This window comes from Solenopsis invicta, chromosome 6 (assembly GCF_016802725.1).
Source record: "Solenopsis invicta isolate M01_SB chromosome 6, UNIL_Sinv_3.0, whole genome shotgun sequence".
Taxonomy (NCBI): Eukaryota; Metazoa; Arthropoda; class Insecta; order Hymenoptera; family Formicidae; genus Solenopsis; species Solenopsis invicta.
Window position 1 is genome coordinate 513,240 of NC_052669.1, and position 23,409 is coordinate 536,648.

Genomic DNA, 23,409 nt, shown 5'->3' on the forward strand with positions numbered 1-23,409 from the left:
TTAATTAATTAAATTTTTTAATTAATTATTAATTATTTTTTACTTATATAATTATTTAATTTGTATGAAATTATATAAGATTAAAAGCTTTGTAGCGCGCACCTGTTTTGTCTAGTATTAATAAATAACAAAATAAAAAAACATAAAGATGTTTAATATGTACGTATCATAACAAATCAGACATCCGCTTAAATGTTAAGTGTATTAATTATAATTGTAGTATCTAATTATCTAATCAATATTCTGATGTTTTCTTATCCAAGTTTCTTTGTTTCAGTTAAAATGGAAGTATTTTTGTATAAAAGGTTTTCCTCAAACGATGAAAGTAGAGTTATTATTATTTTTTATTAAGACGATGATAATAGAAGGCGATATGGAAAGAATTAAAGATTGAGTATTGCGTGATTATTGATCAATCTCTAATGTTAGTAATAGTTTGTTTCTTGTGCAATCAGTCATGCTATTATTATTGTTATAAATTTTATTACCTACTGTTGAATTTTTTTTGTAAAATATTTTAATTATTCACCATAATATAAAATATATACAACATATTTAAATAGTATGTGAAAAAGATTACTTTTATCCTTTTATTGTGAACAATCGATGAATATAGATGACACAAAAATGTACATTACGTTGCAGCATATATACCTTGCTTATAATGCTGGCTCAAGTTAAATTAATTTTAATATCTTCGTTTGCAATGTCAATTTGAATTTGTTTTATACTGTTTAAATAATTGTAAGACACAAACCATTGTATTCGTAGAAATATAACTGCATAATATTTTAAACAAAAGGTGTAGTGACATATATGTAGATAAATAAATCTATGCACAAATATCTAAATATTGTATTTAAATTTGATTTTAAAAATAAAGTTTTGCTCCAACCAATGTACAAGGTATCTGGTAATTATTGACTCAAAGCCTGTATAGAGGCAGAATACAATAAACTGAGAAAACTATTTTTAAATTTCGCTTTCTATGCCATTTTTAACTTTCACAATAGTGAACATATTATTAATTTATAAAGATAGCTGAATTCGCCCGTCCTATAGAAAAGAAAAGCGCGAGGCGAGATACGACCGCTCATCGACATCATTGCTAGAGAGAGTAGGAGTTATTCCTAAACGGTAGGAGAAACATATATAATATAGAGTACATCACCAAACATCTAGCGTACTTAACAACAATGACCGCTGGGTGGTTTCTCTAGGCTGTAAGTTGGGCCTTTGTGGCGTTTTAGTAGAAAAAAATTCTTTAAATTATTTTTAGATGAATTTATAACATTTAAATGAAGAATATTATGAGATTTGTCATGAATTTCCATTGCTCAATTTAAGCATATTAAACAATTATAGAATGACACCAAGCTAATTTGATTTTAAATTAAAAAATTGTTTTATTAATAAAATATTCTTCTCTCAACAATAATTAAGATTGTTTCGGTATTGACTTTGTTTTACAATACATAGAAGGGTAATAACATTGAATACAGAAATTCTTTCACTACTGTTACGTAATATCGTCATACGTAACAGTCTTCCCCCCCACGCAATCTGCCATCTGTCATCGTCGTATATAAGAGAAATACTGTTCGTGTGATTAGCAATTGACTGTCGTCCTCCGACGCGTAAGAACGAGCATTTTAATAACGCCACATAGAGATACAAACAGATTTATCTAGTAAAGTGCATTACGATTTGTTGTTGTGAGTTTAGTTGCGTCGTGAAAACACAATTATCAACATGATATACGTAATTGTCTTATCGGTGATAGCGGGCGCCCTAGGCCTCTATTATCTCTTCAAGGACTTAAATTACTTCAAGAAATATGGAGTGCCATATATAAAACCTTTTCCAATAGTAGGAAGTATGGGACCAATGCTGCTTCGTACTCAATCAGTACACGATTTTGTCAAATCAATTTACAGTGCGTACCCTGATGCCAGGTACGTTGGCCTATACGATGTAAAAACTCCAATTGTAATGCTTCGCGATATTGAGCTTATTAAATCCGTGACGTTGAAACATTTTGACATGTTCATAGACCACATTGGTTTTGTCGATGAAAACCAAGATAAATTTTTTGGCAAAAACCTCGTTGCCCTTCGTGGAGAGAGATGGCGTGAGGTACGATCCATATTGAGTCCGGCTTTCACATCCAGTAAAATGAAAAGTATGTTTAAGCTGATGTCAGAATGCGCTGTTGACTTCAGCAGTTACTTGACACAATTGCCACCGGAAAAGAAGATAATGGAATTGAAAGACGTCTTCACGAGATATACGAATGATGTCATCGCCACTTGTGCCTTTGGTGTTAAGGTAGATTCTATGAGAAATCCAAAAAATGACTTTTTTGTGTACGGCACGGAGGCAACCAATTTTAGAGGTTTAATCTTTTTAAAATTTCTGATATTTAGAAAACTGCCTCAGTTAGCACGAATACTTAAAATGACACTTATTCATGAAAAAATAGCAGATTTCTTTCGAGATCTCGTGAAAACTACTATAAAAACTAGAGATGAAAATGGCATCGTTCGTCCAGACATGTTACAATTGATGATGGAGAGTAGAGGTAAAGATGGCAAGGCAGAACTGAGTATCGACGATATGGTGGCACAAGCATTTATTTTCTTCTTTGGAGGCTTTGAGAGTACTTCAACTGCAATGTGTTTTGCGGCTCACGAAATCGCGATGAATCAGGATATACAGAAGAGACTTCAAAATGAGATTGACCAGGTCTTGGAAGATACAAATGGGCAAGCATCGTACGAGGCTGTTAACGGCATGGAGTATCTAGATGCTGTAATTAATGAGACCTTAAGGATGTATCCGGTTGCCTCAGCAATGGACAGATTATGCGGAAAAGATTTCGAGCTACCATCAACATTACCCGGAAAGAAGCCTTTTACTGTAAAGAAAGGTCACGGTATATGGATACCAGTTTATGGACTTCATCATGATCCTCAATACTTTGAAGAGCCGGAAAAGTTTGATCCCGAGCGATTTCTAGGTGAACGGAAAAAACACAGTCTCAACTGCGGTGCCTACCTTCCTTTCGGTCTTGGTCCCAGAATGTGCATAGGTAACAGATTCGCGTTGCTGGAGACAAAGGTTCTACTTTTCCAGTTACTTGCACGTTGCGAATTGAAATCTTGTGAGAAAACGCCGATACCGATCAAAATCGCTAAGGATGGCGGCTTTACCTTGAGACCTGAAGGTGGTTTCTGGTTGAATGTAACACCAAGGAAAAATACGCATCACTCTATTACAGTTAATGCTACTAATGGAACATCAATGTAAAAAAAAAAGATTGGTTTTTTAACCCGTCGTACCTTCGGGACATGTATGTCTTACTTATAAAAAAAAAAATTATAACTTTTAAACAAGTAATTCTACTTGTTTTTTACTTTCGCTTGTTTTAAAGATTAAAAAAAAACTACATTTCCAAAAACATTGCATATTGAAATGTAATGTTTCCAGTAAAATGTAGTTTTTTAAACTTTGAAAAAAAAAAGAAAACTTTCTGATAGTGGAGAATAACCGTACACTATGTTGGAAAATCATTGAATCGGTGCAAATTTTAAAGAACATTTGTTGATAAAAGTTTAAAAACACTTATTATAAATTAAAAAGAAATGTGTTGTTATATAATTAAAAAATCTACTTTTTTAAAGAATATTATAAAATTTTTTGAAAAAACGTCGAAAAATTAAGAAAATCAAATTCATGTTTTACTTTTATATTTTTAACTGAATTATTAAATTACTAATATTAAGAATACTTTGAATAAATTTGATGTTTATAATAAACTTATTTTAAATAAATTACGTACCAAATTTTGATATCATATTCTCTTTATTGATCTAAATGACTTTTAAGAAACTTGAATTTTGAATGTGACATCGTTTTCTAGGAAATCTTAGATTAATGATCAATGATTCCTTGTTAATCTGTAACTAAACTTATCACGTATTATGTTATTACATATTTACGTCAAGTATGTTAGATTCTATGAAATGACTTATCAAATAAATGATAACAATAAATTTAATGATTCGTCATCCCGAACTTATTAAATTTATAATGTTAAAATATTTCACGCATCATTATAATTACATTGGTGAAAATAAAGATTTATTTTTTGGCAAAAATTTTGTTGTTCTTCGCGGAAATAGACGGCGGAAGATAAAAGCTTGGCCAATATTTCAAGTCGGTTTTTAAGAGTATGCGTTAACACTTGGTCAAAAACTATAGCGTACAAAACTATGAGTGTAAAATTCTTGGCGATTCTGCGAAGAAGAAGCTAGTGATAAGGTATATGGACATAAAAATAATTTAGTAAATTTTAATGTAACAAGGAGTCAACAGCATTTAAAAAATTAAAATTGGAGAATTTAAAGAATTATAGTTCATAAAGGTAATTTTGATTGACAAGACTGTTACTAATATCTTTGTGTTTGTTAGAAATTACTTCACTGGTATAAAATTCATTATGCATGTTCAAAAATCTATATACAAAATATTGAGCACTGCTTTTACGATTATCATAATGAAAAGTATGTTTAAGCAAATATCAAACTGCAGCGTCAATTTTGCCAATTATTTGAGTCGTGTCATCAACACCTGTAAAACCATTATAAAACTGTTTATTATAAAGGACAAGGTATACACCGAGTTATATACCGAGGGGTTTCTCGAAAGAATGACAGTTCCAATTACAGAGCATATCTTCTTTTCGATATTGTGTCTTAGAATGTGTCTATCAGTTAACAAATTTATGTTGCTGAAGAGGAAGCTTTTACTTTTTCACTTGTTAGCATATTGCGAGTTAAAACCCTGCAACAAGACATCGATACTAACAAAGATAGCTAAAGACGATTTCACATTAGAGTCTGAAGATGGTTTTGGATTGGATGTGATTCCACAAGAAAAAATAAGCATTATATTTTATCGCAGATAACGTTATGAATGAATAAGTAAGCTGTAAGGAAACTTCATCAAATTTACTATTGTAAAATTTGTAATTAATCCATCAAAAAGTGTCAAAAGATTCTGTTATACTTTATTAGTAACATTTTATCAACAAATAAGAATTCGTAGTTTGCAATGAGTTACTTTTGATTAGTTAAATATATTGTGTAAATTTCTGAAATTAAAAATTAGAATTTATTATTCAAATAGTAATGATTATACTGCAATAAAATAAAAAAATTTGTAGTAAAACATATTGGGATAAATAGAACATTATATATTTCAAGTTTTGTTCAAATTGCAGGGAAAAATCGAAAAACAAAATGATGATGCAAAATTTGTTATGCATGATTGTTCGATAAGATGTGTGTACCGATGTATAAGATTAAGCGAAGTGTAAAGTTGCTAAGTCATTGATACTTCATTGATACATCTGCATGTTTTAATATATGTAAACAGTGATTCGCAAAAACACATAAAATATTTTACACAAGTATTGTATTATAAAAAAAATAGAAAGAAGAATATTATATATTGTATTACGATATGTTATATGTAGTTGACAATTCTGATATTAGTTGTATAATCGTGATAATTGCAATTAAATGTACTAGGTTTTGCAAGAAACGTCCAACTCATATAAAGTCCGTTTCGAGAAAAATGCAGATAATATTTGATGTGATTTAAAAATGTAGGTATAAATTGTTTTTTCTAATTTTTTTATTTTATTTGATTAATTTAGGCATATTAAGCTTGGATGTTTTTTATTTGATTAGTAGAAAAATGTATGGACTATCCATTGATAACAATAATTTAAAAATTACAATTTTATGGGTTTGACGTTTCTTGCATAAACTATGGCCAATTATAATTTTCGTAAATTTTTAATTACCTAATTATTATTCTGATTGTTTCTTAATCCACTTTCTTTTTGTCTGCTGTTTCTTTCAGTTACAATAGCGATGTTTTTACATAAAAGATATTCCTCAAATGATAAGAATAGAGTTGTTATTATTTTTCATTAAGAAGATTATAGAGGAAGTCGACATGGAAAGGTTTAAAGATCAAGTATTGCTTATTGTATCACGATCATCGGTCAATTTCTAACTTGTAACGTAACATTTTTCTTGCAATGAATTGTGCAATTATTGTTGATATAAGTTTCTTAATTACATGCTGTTGAATTCTTCGAAACGTATCTTTATAATTCGTCATATTTATAAGATAAAGTCTATACAGAATATTGAGATATTATGTGAATGATAATACTTTATCACTATTATCGTTTATTATGAACAATTAACCGATAAATTCAGATGATACAATATATATGTACCTTACATTGCAGAATATTGTGAAATATTTTCCTTCTAACGCTAACTCAAGTTGAATATTTAGTTATTATTTCATTTCCATATGAGGTCATCTCCAAATCTCTCGTGCGATTAGCAACGATGATTGCTGCTGGGCGATTGTATCTTTTTGCGCATACATTTGGTGGTAAGTTCAGTCTTCATCGTATCTTATTTAAAAAAATTCTTCAAATTTTCTTCAGATAAATTTATTGTTAAATGAAGAATATTATGAGATATGCCACAAATTTCCATTGCTTAATCTAAATTTATTAAAAAATTAAAGCAACAGCACCAAATTCATCATTAAATTTAAGAATTCTTTATTTAAGAATAAAATGTTCTTTTCTCTTAACAATAATTATGTTTGTCCCTATATCATCAATCTTTACGATACAAAGAAGACTAATATCATTGAATACAGAAATTCTTTCACTGTTGTGTAATTGCACGTAATACAATCCCCACCCCGCTCCCCGCAATTTTATCTTTGTCGTGTAATATATAAGAGAAATATCGTATGTGTGGATAGCAATTGACCGTCATTCTCCGATGCGTAACAGCGGCCATTTTAATAACGTCACATAACATACGAACAGATCTGTGTAGTAAAGTGTGCATTACGATTTCTTTGTTATTCAGTAGCGTCGCGTAAACGCAATTGATAACATGATTTACGCAATTGTTTTATCAGTGATAGCGGGTGCCTTAGGCCTCTTTTATATCTTCAAGGACTTAAATTACTTCAAGAAACATGGAGTTCCGTACGTGAAGCCTCTTCCAATAATAGGAAGTATGGCACCAATACTGCTTCGTACTCAATCAATGGCTGATTTTGTCAAATCGGTTTACAATTTAAACCCTGATGCCAAGTACGTCGGCATGTACGATGTCAAGACTCCAATTGTAATGCTTCGCGATCTTGAGCTTATTAAATCTGTGACGTTGAAACATTTTGACATGTTTATGGACCACATTGGTTTTATTGACGAAAATCAAGATACATTTTTTGGTAAAAACCTCGTTGCTCTTCGTGGAGAGAGATGGCGTGAGGTACGATCCGTATTGAGTCCGGCTTTTACATCCAGTAAAATGAAAAATATGTTTAAGCTGATGTCGGATTGTGCTGTTGATTTTGGTAATTATTTGGCACAATTGCCACCGGAAAAGAAGACTATGGAAATGAAAGATGTCTTCACGAGATATACGAATGATGTAATCGCCACTTGTGCCTTTGGTATTAAGGTAGATTCTATGAGAAATCCGAAAAATGATTTCTTTGTTTACGGTACGGAGGCAACCAATTTGAGAGGTTTTATTCTTTTTAAATTCTTGATAATTAGAAAATTGCCTCAGTTAGCAAAAATACTTAAAATGACACTTATTCGTGAAAAAATAGCAGATTTCTTCCGAGATATCGTGAAAACTACTGTAAAAGCTAGAGATGAAAACGGCATCGTTCGACCGGACATGTTACAATTGATGATGGAGACCAGAAGTAACGGTGGTAAGACAGAATTGAGTATCGATGATATGGTGGCACAGGCGTTTATTTTCTTCTTTGGAGGCTTCGACAGTACCTCAACGTTAATGTGCTTTGCCGCTCATGAAATCGCGATGAATCAAGATATACAGAAGAGACTTCAAAATGAGATTGATCAGGTCTTGGAAGATACAAATGGGCAAGTACCCTATGAGGCTGTTAACGGCATGGCATATCTAGATGCTGTAATCAGTGAAGCTTTGAGGATGTATCCAGGTGGCGTAAATCTGGACAGGTTGTGCTTAAAAGATTTCGAGTTACCACCTGCGTTACCAGGAATGAAACCGTTAACTGTAAAAAAAGGACACGGTATATGGATACCGGTTTACGGACTTCATCATGATCCTCAATACTTTGAAGAGCCAGAGAAGTTTGATCCGGAGCGGTTTCTTGGTGAACGGAAGAAGCACAGTCTCAACAGCGGTGCCTACCTTCCTTTCGGTCTTGGTCCCAGAATGTGCATAGGTAACAGGTTCGCATTGCTGGAAACGAAGGTTCTACTTTTCCAGTTGTTAGCACGTTGCGATCTGAATCCTTGCGAGAAGACACCGATACCGATCAAAATTGCTAAGGATGGCTTTATCTTGAGACCTGAAGGTGGTTTCTGGTTAAATGTAACACCAAGGAAAAATACGCATCACTCCATTACCGTTAATGTTACTAATTGAACACGCATGTAAAAAGAAAGAAATTAGTTTATTTAACCCTTTCATATCTCTATATATACATCTCACCTATGAAAAAAATCATAACATTTAAACAAGTAATCCTATCGACTTTTATCTTGGTTTGTTTTAATGAAGGTTTTAAGGAAACTACATGTAAAAGATATGCATACTTTGTTATGTAATATTATTGTTTTATATGTATAACGCTTATTTTAAATGTAATTACGTATAATTATATGTAAAAAATTTTTTCCCATATAAGTTAAATACATCTTTGGAAATACGTTCGAACAATTGAATTAAAGAACAATCTGGTCTTATTAAATTTTTTTATGTGTTATGTATATCATTTTAGTAAAAAAAATGTATATTTACACACTTGACATATACCATAACATTTAACTTTATATGTCTCTCATTTAATTGTATATGTTTTATTTGATACATTTTTTATTTAATTTTAATGTATTTGACTGTGAAAATGTACTGTGGCTAACAACGAAGAGCTGAAATAAGGATAACAGAAATTTCTCTATCAAGAGTATAATGTTGTAAACAATTTTGTTTTTTTTTTCCATTAATAACTAAGTACTCGATGTTGATATGTTTCAAAACAAAATCAATAAGACAATGAGAGATCTGAATAGAAAACATTTTTACTGTGATTCAGATTAGAATATATTTTGATCTTATATTTAATAAAACTCTTAGAAAGATATTAATAGTATTAAACAGGTTACATGTAAAAGTTTTGAAGTTATGATTTGACTTTTTGAGTTAAAACATTATTATAAAAGAGGTATAAATATCTTAATATCAATTTGAAGTGACATTTTTAAGCAGAGTAAAAGTAATTTCAACTCTGAAAGCTTGTTTAAATTATATAGAGAATATAAATTTAGAAAATATGTATAAACATAATAATTGTACTCTTTTCGATACGAAATATTTGTTAATTTAGTGTGGTCATGAATTAAATTGTGACCTTTTAATAATCCAAAATTGTTTTTTTTTTTTTTAAATCAGTTACAAATCTTTCAGTTAATTGATTCTAATTAAAACAAGATTACTCAACTATTTATCTTTTCCTTTGAAGTAACAGTTATTTTCCAATAAAAAGTAATTTTTAATAATAATTTTACAGTACTCATCACAAATTTTAGTAAATTTTATTATATGCTAAAAATCTGTATTTAAAAAAAAAAATATAAAATTTATCGAAGAAAAGTCAAAATAAATAAATCGAACTTTTATTTTAATTTAGTATTTTTGATTGAAGTATTAAGTTATTAAAATGAAGAATATATTTTGAATAAATTTGATGCTTATGATGAACTAACTTATGGTAAATTTGTGAATATGTGAATATGTAAAGTACTTCAAAAACAAGAATAATATTCACTTAATTCAAATAATTTACAGTTTGTACCTTTTCATGTGTTCGTTTTTCGCGCGTATTTAAAAATGTATCAGTAAATTTGAAATCTGTAATTTAATAAATATAAATTCATTGTTCCATGTGTATAAGACAATTCAGATTTGGTTGCTGTAACAAATGCCGATTGTCGGAATTTCGCGTGTCAAGTCTGCGACAGACCTCTTGCATTGATCAAAGAGGATCTGCATTGGTTGCACGTTCTCTCGCGCAGTTGCATGATATAACAGTCGTATAATGTATTCGGCTACGTGATTGGGCGTTTCCAGAGACACGATATGAGCTTGTGAATGCCGCTTTAATGAGCGGTCGGTAGAGCGTGTACTCCCTCTGCGGCCACTGCTCTTCCAAAGGAGTCGCGGCTCGTGGACTTGAACGGACAAACCAGTTCCTATCCAACAAGACGTTTGTACGACGCGCCGTCGCCACGTCGCCTGAATCAACTGGACACTTTGTTGCATTTGATCTACTTGATCATTAGATGCAATCTACCTTTGCTGTTATTGGAAGGCCTTGTAATTTGAATAATTAGTGGTCGACTGAGCCACTTAATTATCATTGGTCCATTATCATTTGTGCCTAATACATTATAGAATACGTTCCATTTATGATGCTCGCAACGCTCCTGGAATCACTTTATCCTTGTTGTTTATCAAATATTAAACAAAGTCAAACGCACCTCTAACGAGCAGAATAACCCACGAGAAGAAAAGCAAGACGTTCTTGTATATCTCGTAGACTAGTGAGAAATAGTAAAGAGAATAATTTCTTTTTACAACGATACGTAATTCTACTGCCAAAAAAGTGATTATATAATGTACTAAAGAGAATTGATATTACTTTGGAGAATATTGAAAAAGAAATGTTATCAAAGAAAAATCAGAATAATAAACAAATCGAATTTTTATTTTAACTTAATATTCTTGGAGTATTAAATTAAACTAGGCTTTAAAATATATTTTGAATAAATTTGATGCTTGTGATGAATTTGTGGGTATCAAAACTTATAAAATATTTAAAATAAGTAATATTTACTTATATATAAGTCAAGTAATTGACGTTATATATTTTTTTTGTATACATTAATAATTTTATTATAAAAAATGAAAATCTTATTTAATAAACGAGCTCCTGTCTTTTTAATAAAAAAATAAATTTATAAATTAAATTAATTTAAATTAAATTTGATATGTTAGATATACATAAGTAAGTAGTGCCAATACTTTGATCAAAAAATATCTATCATCAACTTTCCGCGATATGTGTTCGAAGAAGCATTCTCTGACTCGATAAAAGTACCCCTTCTAATCTAATTCACTTACTGCCGTTGGAAAGGGACCGCATGTTGGAGAAGGGCCAAGAATTGATGAAGTGGAGATCATAAGGGTGGCTCGAAACGATGTATTGTCTCGCTACGAAGAAACTGAACAAAGTAAACAGCAAAAACACTCTTATAATTATTTTTCAATTTCTCGCATTATGCGATTGCCACATGTGATTGTAAAATATGCACTATATGCTAAATTTTAAAATTAAAAAGTTAGTTGAATTCACTTATCGTTGAATTACAGAAATTTATCTTACAAATTTTTAAATACATACAATTTTATTTGTTTCTGATTTTATCTGAGGAAATATTGGTTCTAGAATCTTTTTCTAAATATTTAATGTGTAATATTTAAATTATTTTTTTATAATCATGTTTACACTGAAGTTACGATGTCATTGTAATTGTTCTGACTCACTCAATAATATTTACGTCATATTTAATAATTTGCAATTTGTTAATGTACATGTTTACGGACATGCGCGTAACATCCCAGCCAGAAATGATAATAGAATTGACGTCGATTCGATGTCGATTTGATTTAATGATTTCGACATTGGATCGACGTCAATTTCGTTATCATTTCTAGCTGGAATAATATACATTATCTTATGTTTGTAATTACATCTTATAATTACAATCAGATTTTCTGAAATGTATTAAATGTTAACTAGGAATCTCAAACATTTAACGATTCCAATTATGACAAAACGCAGTATAAAATAATAATAACAACCTATTGTTTTGTTTATTTATAATTTCCAATTAAAGAAATTAATTATCTAAAGTTACGTAAAGTAAATATCTTATAATGAATTTGAATAGATTGCATTAGTGCGCACTGTTGTACGTTAAAGCTGCTATCTACTAATTTAATGTAACTGTGAAAGTGACATACCATACATGTTTACGTCGATTTGTATGACGACTTTAATATACACCAGTGCGCACTAATGCATCTAATCGAATTTGCTATTATATAAATTGTTATGCTATCACACGCATTAATTTTTATCGTTTTCCTTTTCTTTTGTTTCTATAAAAATTTATATATCAACTTAGCCAACACAGATCATCAGTTATATTATATCTATATTAAAATTTCGCACTTATGTAACATTTTGTATTACATTTGCATTATTAAATGCAAAATTTGAATATAGATGTAATGTAACTGATGATTTGTATCGGGAATAAACAATAAGAAATGTTGCACGAAGAAAATGAATTCTATGCATAGTAATTTTTATATTGCAAACGTAATATTTATATAAAAGAAATTTTTTGTTCCACGCAAAACACTTCTTCGTACGACTTCAAAACCTTGTTATCTTATTTCAACTTGTCTGAACATCTGGATTAGCTGCAATCTCGTGAGATGCGAAAAACATCGCTGTTGAGCTGATATCGTAATCATGAAAGAAAAATATGAATATCTGTACAGTCATGTTGTTGATGTCCAATTTTCTACGATCTTTCTCATCTTTAATATGCATCTGTAGCATCCAGGCGTGTAATGTGCCACGTATAGTATATGCATAGTTTAAAAAAGTAAAACAACTTTCTTGAATAATATCCCAAGATTATATCATAATGAGTTAAAGTTAAAATGTTAATCAGTGTATTCATTTTGTATGCTGGTAGTCACTTGTTTTCGTAAAATGAATATAATTGTTTCTCCTACTCCTTTACACAACCGATGTAGGAGTATATTACTGACTCATAGATTTTTTAACCTTGACTGAACATATTTACTTTATAGTGTCTATTTTGACAAACTGATTTCCGTTAATGTCTAATTTCCGTTTTTTTTGTTTCTCTTCACAGAAACTACATTGAAATATAATACGTCAATGTTTCAAATAAAATATCAACATCCGATGCATGCATTTGACAAATAATTTAATACACGTTTTTTAGTGCAAAAAATTGTATTTGTTGAAACTTTTGAACGGTACTGTCATTAATAAAATTTTTATTAAAAATTATATTAAATTATTCATTCGCGGTAGATAAAGTTATTTCTTCATCTTCTTTATCTAAATGATTATCCAGATAATTTTATATCGATAACGGCAAACATTGGATATGATATAGATAATTTATGTAACTGCTTGTAAAATTTTCTAGAAAATAGAAGATGATTGATTGATTGATTGATTCCTATTAGCATTGATTGTCCTTGTACCCTGATTCCGACATTTACTTTTGCTTCTATGACATAGGAATCAGTGTTTATTATATACTAGTATATAAAATTGTGTTTCAAAAACAGTTTTATTTTTGAATTATTTATTAAAGCTTTTTAAATGTTTTTGTAAATATTACAACTTTTTTATTCAGTATATTATGTACTATCCATCATATGAATGTTTAATGCTCTCTCTCTCTCTCTCTCTCTTCTTTAACACTTTGTATATAAATTTAACTTTTATCATTGTTATTTTCAGATTAATTTTTAACGATGAAAGACTGTTTTAAAATATTTTTTTACAAGAAAAACTGTTCTCTTCACATGTATTATAAAATAAAAAGTCATTTGTTTATATTAATGAAATTCTACAATAATGTGATTGGAGTTAATATAATCATACAAAATGTGATTAATTTACAACAATGTTACAAAAAAGTAAATTAATTATAATTAATAATTTCATAAAATTAAAAGTAAAAGAGATATTCATAACTATTAAACTCGATAAAAAAAATATTTATTATATAATTTATATAAAAATTTTAAATTTTAAAAATTTATTACATAGAGTTGCACGATGTAAATACTTTGTATAAACTGTTATGTTATTTAATAATAAATTTCTATAGATTACACGTGAATTTTATTTTCATCATTTCTTTCTTATCGTTCCTATAAAAATTTGTATATCAATAAATTATTGAGTCGGAACAAAAATTCGTAATGTTTGACAATAAGCTTGCAATTATTGATAATAACAAATCGTAACGTTAATTGAAAATAACCCACGTCACCTGATAGGACATCATACATACTAATACATTTGTATATAAACATGTATAAATATCTAAATAATGCTTTTGAATTTTACTTAAAATTTACGTATTCGATCCGATTCAATATAAAAGATATCACACAGAGGAATAGATTTGATCCAATAAATTGGAATTGCCGCAATCTATGTATCTCGATTTTGCTTTCGTTGAATATTTCCATACTTACAATGAAAACTAATTATCAATATTAGCAACAAATAATTTCAAAACACAAACTTAAATTATACTATTATAATATGTGTTTATATATATATAAAGACGCATTGTAATTTTTATTACAAATGTAGTTTCTCGTTATTACAGTTTGAAACGTCTTCTGAGACTTAACCATTCATTACCGCAGCCTTTAACACAGGATGCATGTCTTTTCTACGCTGAATGTTCAACCAGAATCCATTCTCCGGCATCATCGCTAGATTTTTGGTAAATTTGATTGGGGACGGAGTTTTCGCGCTAGGTTTCAACTCACATCGCGCTAGTAAGTGAAACAACAAGACTTTGACTTCCAGCAAGCCAAACCTGTTAGCTATACACATTCTTGGCCCTAATCCGAATGGCATGTAACACGATGAATTGTGGTGCATCTTGTTGTTTAAAAATCTTTCTGGATAAAATTTTTTCGGATTATCGTAGTACTTTTTATCACAATGTATTGCGTAAACCGGAATCCAAAAAATTGTACCCTTCTTCACGACAAATGGTTTTTCACTTGGTAATGCTGGTGGTAATTCATAAGGTTTGTCGCATATCCTTTCTAAGAAGATAACTGGTGGATATAATCTGAGAGCTTCGCTTATCACCGCATCTAAATACTCGAGTCGGTTAATAGCTTCATAAGATACTTCTCCGTTTGACTCCTTCAAAACTCTATCGATCTCTTGCTGCAATTTGGTTTGAACTTCTGAGTTAGCTGCAATTTCGTGAGCTGTGAAGGACATTGCGGTCGCGCTAGTATCGAAGCCAGCAACGAAAAAGATGAATGCCTGCGCAGTCATGTCGTCGATGTCCAATTCCCTACGATCTTCCTTTCCTCTGATATGCATCATTAACTGCAGCATATCTGGGCGTGTAATGTTCTTCTCATCACGAGTATCGATTGTAGTCTTTATAATGTCCTTAAAAAAATTTCGATACATAATCGTTTATAAGCTTTATATTGAGAATTTGTCCAAGACGTGGAAAAGTATTGAGGAACATGAACCTAAAGGCACGACCTCGTAAGAAACTTGTCGTCTCCTGGCCGTAAACGTAAAACTTGTTTGTCGGATCTTTCATAGAGTCGATCTTGATTCCAAAAGCAGTTGTGGCGATGACATCATTCGTATATTTAGTAAAGGCATCTTTCATGTTCATCTCATCTTTATCCTTCGACAATGTCGATAAGAATTTAGCAAAATCTTCAGCACATTCCGACATCAACGTGAACATCATTTTCATCTTGCTGGATGTGAAAGATGGACTCAATAGAGTTCTCATGTTCCGCCACTCTTCTCCATGAAGAGAAAACAAATTTTTACTAAATAAATCATCGTTAAACTGTGAGAAACCACGACGGTTAGGAAATGCCTCGAAATTTTTAACAAGAATTGACTTAATGAGTTCAGGATCGCGAAGCAAAAAGATTGGATTTGTCGTGGCGTAGAATCCAACGTATTTTGCATCTGGTTCAAAATTGTATATCTTCATGATGAAATCGCAGAATGATTCTCGACGAAATATGAACGATGCCATGGATCCAAATATTGGAAGCGGTATATGTATAACACCAGCGGTATATGTATAACACCATGTCTTTTAAAAAAATTAAAATTTTTAAAAAGATAATGAATGCTGACCGCACTAATCACTATCGATAACAATATCGACCAATATTCCATTTCAAGCGTTGTCCGAAAATCTCTCTCTAGGATTTCTTTATGAACGTACAGCTGAGACGTTATCAATTAAAGAGCGCTAGCGATACTGCCTACTCATAGATCTACTCATGGATAAATACGCAAGAAGCAGCAGTTCTTATGTAATATATTAGAGCCGTAACTGCAAGAAAATGATATTGTGAGACGCGTAGGAATTATATCACTCGAATTATCTCCGTTATTAAATGACAAATTCTAGTTGCTTATGGATTAGTAGTTTGTCATTATGTAGGTGTGCTAATATAATTCAACTGCCAATGCATTATAGCAGACGTTACAAGGTATTTTAATTTCTAGAGAGTATTTTGAAACTTTTCAAGGAACATTTAGTTACACGAACTTCCTTTATCTATTTAAATTTTAACGTATCATTACGAATGTGTATTTCAGTGTTTTTTTTATTGTTTATATTTTATTCGGCTATACACGTTTTGAGTTATACAAAATAATAGTATTTTGTTAATGAGGTCTTCTGATCGTTATGGTCATATCAAATATGAATTTTTTCAAGATTTTCATACAAATTTTTCGATAAATAGATTGTTAATCTACTCTATAATTCAACTATTAATCTTTAAATTAAGTGATATGTATGATACAATAGATTTTTAGTATCGGTAGCAGGAAAAGATTACGTGCAAATGTACGCAAGTTTAACAATATTTTATTTTTTGCTATAATTATCTTTAATATTATGTAGTGATATTTTATATCGCAATAAGTTGTATTATTACTATGTGTGATAAATGTCAAAATATCACACTATTTAAAGGAAAAAGCAAACCCAGGTAAAAATTTGTAATTTTTCGTTACAATTACAATTTCAAACGTTTTCTACATGTTACCCATTCATTATCGCAGATTTCAACATGGAATGTATATTTTTTCTACGCTGAATGTTTAACCAGAATCCATTCTCTGGCATCATTGCAAGATTTTTGACAAATTTTATCGGAGATGGAGTTTTCGCGCTAGGTTTCAATTCACATCGCGCTAGTAAGTGAAACAGCAAGACTTTGACTTCCAACAAAGCGAATCTGTTAGCTATACACATTCTTGGTCCTAATCCGAATGGCATGTAGTAAGATGAATTGTGCATCTTATTGTCTAAAAATCTTTCTGGACAAAACTTATTCGGATTATCGTAGTACTTTTTATCACGATGTATCGCGTAAACTGGAATCCAAACAACCATTCCCTTCTTCATGACGAATGGTTTCTCGCCTGGTAACGCAGGTGGTAATTCATAAGATTTGTCGCACGTTCTTTCTAAGAAGGCCACCGGTGGATATAACCTAAGAGTCTCGTTTATCACCGCATCTAAATACTCGAGCCGGTTAATAGATTCGTAAGATGCTTCTCCGTTTGACTCCTCCAAAAGTTTATCGATCTCTTGCTGCAATTTAATTTGAACTTCTGGGTTAGCTGCGATCTCGTGAGCTGCGAAAGACATGGCAGTCGAGCTGGTATCGAAGCCACCGAAGAAAAAGACGAACGCCTGCGCAGTCATGTCATCGATGTCTAATTCTCTACGGTCTTCTTTGCCTCTAATATCCATCATTAACTGTAGCATATCCGGGCGTGTAATGTGCTTCGCATCACGAGTATCGATTGTAGTCTTTATAACGTCCTTGAAGAATTTCATCACGTAATCATTTATAAGCCTTATATTGAGTATTTGACCAAGAGTCGGAAAAGTTCTGAGAAAAAGGAATTTTAAGGCGCGCTTTCCTGAGAAGAAGCTAGTCGCTTCCTTACCGTAAACGAAGAAATTATTTGTTGGATCTTTCATAGTGTCGACTTTGATTCCAAAGGCACATGTGGCGATGACGTCGTTCGTATATTTAGAAAAGGCATCTTTCATGTCCATCTCACCTTTGTTATCCGGCAATGTCGACAGAAATTTAGCAAAATTCTCAGCACATTCCGACATCAATGTAAACATCATTTTCATCTTGCTGGATGTGAAAGATGGGCTCAACAAAGTTCTCACGTTCCGCCACTTTTCTCCGCGAAGGGAAAACAAATTTTTTCCAAGTAAAGGATCATTCAAGTTGGCAAAACCACGACGATCTGGAAATGCCTCAAAATTCTTAACAAGAATTGACTTAATGAGCTCTGGATCGCGAAGTAAAAAGAATGGATTTGTCGTGCCGTAAAATCCATAATACTTTGCGTCTGGATTGAAATTGTATATCTTCACGAAGAAATCGGCAAATGATTCTCGACGAAATATGAGTGATGCCGTGGATCCAAATAGTGGAACAGACGGTATATGTATAACACCATGTCTTTTAAAAAAATTAAAATTTTTGAAAAGATAATGAATGCTGACCGCACCAATCACTATCGATAACAATATCGACCAATATTCCATGGCAAGTGTTGTTCGAAAATCTCTCTTTCTATGATTTCTTCGTAAACGTTTGATGGAATACAATCAATTGAAGAATACCAACGACACTGCCGGCACGAATAGTTACAAGTAACTGCTCGTACGCAGCAGTCCCTACCTCTTGATATACCAGTAATCTTTCTGATGTAACCGTTTTCAAGCTGACATATATGATTTGTCATCGTTGATACTTTGCACGGTGCAAATAACTAAATCTCTTAATTTAATGACAATCTAAAATTGATATGATTAGATGTTAATCTAATAATTATAACTGTTTTTATTCTTATGTACAATTTAAAAAACTGATGCATATATAACATGTGTGTGTGTGTGTGTGTGTGTTTATATTTATATATATTAATTTTGCACTTAATTTTGTTTTTTAGAATATTTTTTAATGATACATGGAACACAGAAAATATTTTTTATTGCAGTTAGTCTCTGATATTATTAAATTAAATAAATTTATAAATAAATGCTGTATAAAAACGTGTCGCTTTAGATTATTGTACAAATTATTATCTTGTACATATACTTAGAACTAATTTTATTTAAAAAAAAGAATACGCAGTAATATTAATAGAAAAAAATCTCATTTGTTTTTAAAGAAAAATAAAATGTAACAATATAGCTTATAATATAAAAGAATAAGGTTTTACAAAATCTTAAATACAGCTTACAAAATAGCGTCGAATATACTTTGTTATTTTGATTTAGCTTATATATATCTTATCGTCTGTTATTTTTATTCTTTATCACCGTTGATAACAAAATGTTGATAAATATATCATAGTTATCTACATAACAATTTTACACAGTCAGTTGTGAATTTAATTTGTGAGTAGCTGCCTTGCAAGCTTTGATTTAACATTTAAAAATTATTATTCCTATTATTTATTGTCTATACTAATTTTCATTCATCGATCTCATCAACTTTCAAGTGATTCAATAACGTTTAACAGTTCAATTTTTCGTAGACATATTGATCTAATTTACGTAGTTATTTTATCGAAGTAGAAACAAGTGCCTATTGCCAATGATTAAAATTTGATTTGAAACTTGAGATACACATAATAATACATATTTTAATAATAATTGGGAATTTTTGCAAATCAAAATAATGAAAATTGTGATAATGATAATAATGTTTTTGAAACTATGTTTTTTAAAGTGTTGGTCACGATTAAACAAAGTAATCAAATTTGCTCTGTAGCTACATTTTTGAAATAGTTCTCACGTTCCGCCACTTTTCTCCGCTAAGAGAAAATAAATTTTTTCCAAGTAAAGGATCATTGAACTCGGAGAAACCACAACGATCTGGAAATGCCTCGAAATTCTTAACAAGAATGGATTTAACGAATTTCCAGATCACAAAGCAAAAACATGGAATTTATCGTGACGTTGAATCCATAATACTTAACGTCTGAAAATTGTATATCTTCAGTATGTAATCAAAGAATGATATTCGACGAAATATGACCGCTGCCATGGTTCCAAGTATTGGAACAGACGGTATATGTATAACACCATGTCGTTTAAAAAAATTAAAATTCTATATAAATTTCTATATAAATCATGAATGCTGAACGCACCGATCACTATCGATAGCAATATCGACCAATATTCCATAACAAATGTTGTTCGAAACTCTATAACTTCTTTGTAAACGATTGATAAAATGTGATCGCATAAAGGACTCTAACGATACTGCTGACTCAAATAGTAATACACTGCTCATATGCAGGTGAGCTTTGTCACATAATGAAATTTCTCTTCCAACGTTTAAGTATAAGACATTATATAAGATCATCTGTTGATATTTTGCTCGATACAAATCAATAAATCTATTAAGTTGTTGATAAAGATTATATGATATACAATCGAGTGCAATACGTAGAAACTAATAAGTTAATCATGATACTGACAAATAAATTTACATATCAAAAATTTTTTAGTTTTATAATATACTCATTAAAATTTTCTCTTCGGTATAGTGAGTACTCAATCATATAAACGTTGAATCCTCTCTCTCTCCCTTCTTTAACACATTGTACATTTTAACATTTAACGCTGTTCTTATCTATCGGATTAATTTTAAATGACGAAAGATGTACAAACATATTGTACAAAAATATTATTTACAAGCAAAATCCGTTCTTTCCATGTACAATAAAATAAAAAGTAATTCTTTTAAATATTTATAAAAAAAATTCTGTTATGACATGATATTACTGTTTGAAAAATATTCACATAAAATGTTATTTGAATTATAAAAATATTATGGAAAAGTAAATTAATTCTTATAACAATTAATAATTTTGTAAAATTAAAAGAAAAAGATATTCATAATTATTGAAAATAGATAAGGATATTCGTTGTAAGATCTTGTAACAATTTAAATGTTAAAATATTTATTATACAGAGTTACGTAAACATAATACATATTTTTACAGACTCTATACATTTAATTTCATTATTACTCTTTTTGTTACAAAAATCTTTACTATATTTACTATATACCTGTATATCAATAAATTAAAAAATGCGGCACGGTGAAAGTAGATTCGCTCACATAAATGGGATTTGTCACAAACAGTCTCAATTTTACTTTCATAACATTTTAACACTTCTAACAATAATCAATTATTAAAATTCACAAAATATAATATAAAAAATCAAAATTTTTCATCAAAGCTTAATACAATGATACAATGATATATTGATATAAAACGACGTAATAGTAATTTTACAATATTACAAACATAACTTTTCATTATTAAAATTTAAAGCGTTTTCTTAGATTTAGCCACTATAGTATAATTTGAAATGTATTCTCAGATTTAAATCACTATTGCAGACTTTGAAACAGGATGCACACATTTTCTAGGCTGAATATTCAACCAGAATCCATTTTCCGGTATCATTGTGAAACTTTTGCGAAGTTTTATTGGGGATGGAGTTTTCGCGTTAGGTTTCAGCTCACATCGCGCTAGTAAGTAAAACAGCAGGACTTTAACTTCTAACAAGCCAAACCTATTAGCTATACACATTCTTGGTCCTAAACCGAATGGCAAGTAACACGGGGAATTATGGTACGTATTGTTATCTAAAAATCTATCCGGATAAAATTTCTCCGGATTGTCGTAGTACTTTTTATCACGTTGTATTGCATAAACCGGAATCCAAAGAAGCGCACCCTTCTTCATAACAAATGGTTTTCCTCCTGGTAATGCTGGTGGAAATTCATAAGGTTTGTCGCATATCCTTTCTAAGGCGACAACCGGTGGATGTAATCTGAGAGCCTCATTTATTACCGCATCTAAATACTCGAGCCGGTTAATAGCTTCATAAGACACTTCTCCGTTCGAATCTTCCAAAACCCTGTCGATCTCTTGTTGCAATTTGGTTTGAACTTCTGGGTTGGCTGCTATTTCATGAGCAGCGAAGCACATCACGGTCGAGGTGGTTTCGAAACCACCGAGAAAGAAGACGAACGCTTGTGCAGTCATATCGTCGATGTCCAGTTCTTTGCCATCTTCCTTGCCTCTGGTATTCATCATTAATTGCAGCATATCCGGGCGTGTAATGTTCTTCGCATCACGAGTAGCGATTGTAGACCTTATAATATCGTTAAAGTATTTCGATACGTAATCGTCTATAAGCTTTATATTAAGAAGTTTCGCAAGACGCGGAGCAACATTGAACAATATAAACTTGTAATCGGCCTTTCCTTTTAAGAATTTAGTCGTTTCCTGGCCAAAGACGTAGAAAGTGTTTGTCGGATCTTTCATAGAATCGATTTCGATTCCAAAGGCACATGTGGCGATTACGTCGGTCGTATATTTAGAGAAGGCGTCTTTCATATCGATCTCACCTTTATTCTCTGTCGATAGAAATTTAGCAAAATTTTCAGCACAATTCGACATCAATGTAAACATCATTTTCATTTTGCTGGACGTGAAAGATGGACTCAACATAGTTCTCACGTTCCGCCATTTTTCTCCGCGAAGTGAAAACAAATTTTTTTCAAATAAAGGATCATTCAAGTCGGAGAAGCCACGACGATCTGGAAATGCCTCGAAATTCTTAACAAGAATTGACTTGATGAGTTCCGGATCGCGAAGAAAAAAGATTGGTGTTGTCGTAAAATAGAATCCAAAATACTTTGCGTCTGAATAGAAATCGTATATCTTGAGGACAAAATCGAAGATTGTTATTCGACGAAACATAACCGATGTCATGGATCCAAGTATTGGAATAGACGGTACATGTATAATACCATTTCTTTTAAAGAAATTAAAATGTCTAAAAAGATAATGAATGCTGAACACACCGATCACTATTGATATCACTATCGACCAATATTCCATGGCAAATGTTGTTCGAAACTCTTTATCTTTGTAAACGTTTGATGAGATGTGATCGACTGAAGAACTCTGACGATACTGCTGGCTCGGACAGTAATAGACGACTGATCGTACGCAGCAGCGCTATGACTCATAATGTACTTTCTGTTCAAAAAGTTTTCAAGAATTATATAAGAGTTTATATAAGCTCATCGATTAATTTGCTTGTTTTGCTCGTCGCAAATCGACAAATCCATCTATTGATAAAGTATATGTGATATATAATATTAATCTAATAAGTACAAATATTTGTTGCGCATATTGAATTTTTACGCATGCGCATGCGCGCATACACGAAGGTGAAAAAGATATTATAGCTCCCTTTGTTATCTCCATTATTAGGTAATAAATTCT

The 23,409-nt window shown here is 30.9% G+C and overlaps 4 protein-coding genes and 1 pseudogene across 4 annotated transcripts; 2 read left to right on the plus strand and 3 right to left on the minus strand.

Moving 5' to 3' along the window:
* The first annotated feature begins 1,438 nt into the window (after positions 1-1,438).
* On the plus strand, positions 1,439-3,378 carry LOC120358161 (cytochrome P450 9e2-like). Its single transcript, XM_039451104.1, has one exon. The coding sequence runs from the start codon at positions 1,753-1,755 to the stop codon at positions 3,307-3,309; it is 1,557 nt and encodes a 518-aa protein (XP_039307038.1). The 5' UTR covers positions 1,439-1,752; the 3' UTR covers positions 3,310-3,378.
* A 77-nt stretch (positions 3,379-3,455) lies between these two features.
* On the plus strand, positions 3,456-9,084 carry LOC105205188 (cytochrome P450 9e2). Its single transcript, XM_011174479.3, has one exon. It carries the CDS (start codon positions 7,002-7,004, stop codon positions 8,541-8,543), a length of 1,542 nt encoding a protein of 513 aa, XP_011172781.1. The 5' UTR covers positions 3,456-7,001; the 3' UTR covers positions 8,544-9,084.
* Positions 9,085-13,580: 4,496 nt separating this feature from the next.
* Positions 13,581-16,251, minus strand: LOC105205189 (annotated as a pseudogene).
* A 160-nt stretch (positions 16,252-16,411) lies between these two features.
* Positions 16,412-18,953, minus strand: LOC105205190 (cytochrome P450 9e2). The gene has a single exon (XM_011174480.3). The coding sequence runs from the start codon at positions 18,626-18,628 to the stop codon at positions 17,093-17,095; it is 1,536 nt and encodes a 511-aa protein (XP_011172782.1). The 5' UTR covers positions 18,629-18,953; the 3' UTR covers positions 16,412-17,092.
* A 2,146-nt stretch (positions 18,954-21,099) lies between these two features.
* LOC105205275 (cytochrome P450 9e2) lies at positions 21,100-23,241 on the minus strand. The gene has a single exon (XM_026130648.2). It carries the CDS (start codon positions 23,017-23,019, stop codon positions 21,490-21,492), a length of 1,530 nt encoding a protein of 509 aa, XP_025986433.1. The 5' UTR covers positions 23,020-23,241; the 3' UTR covers positions 21,100-21,489.
* Between the last annotated feature and the right edge of the window lie 168 nt (positions 23,242-23,409).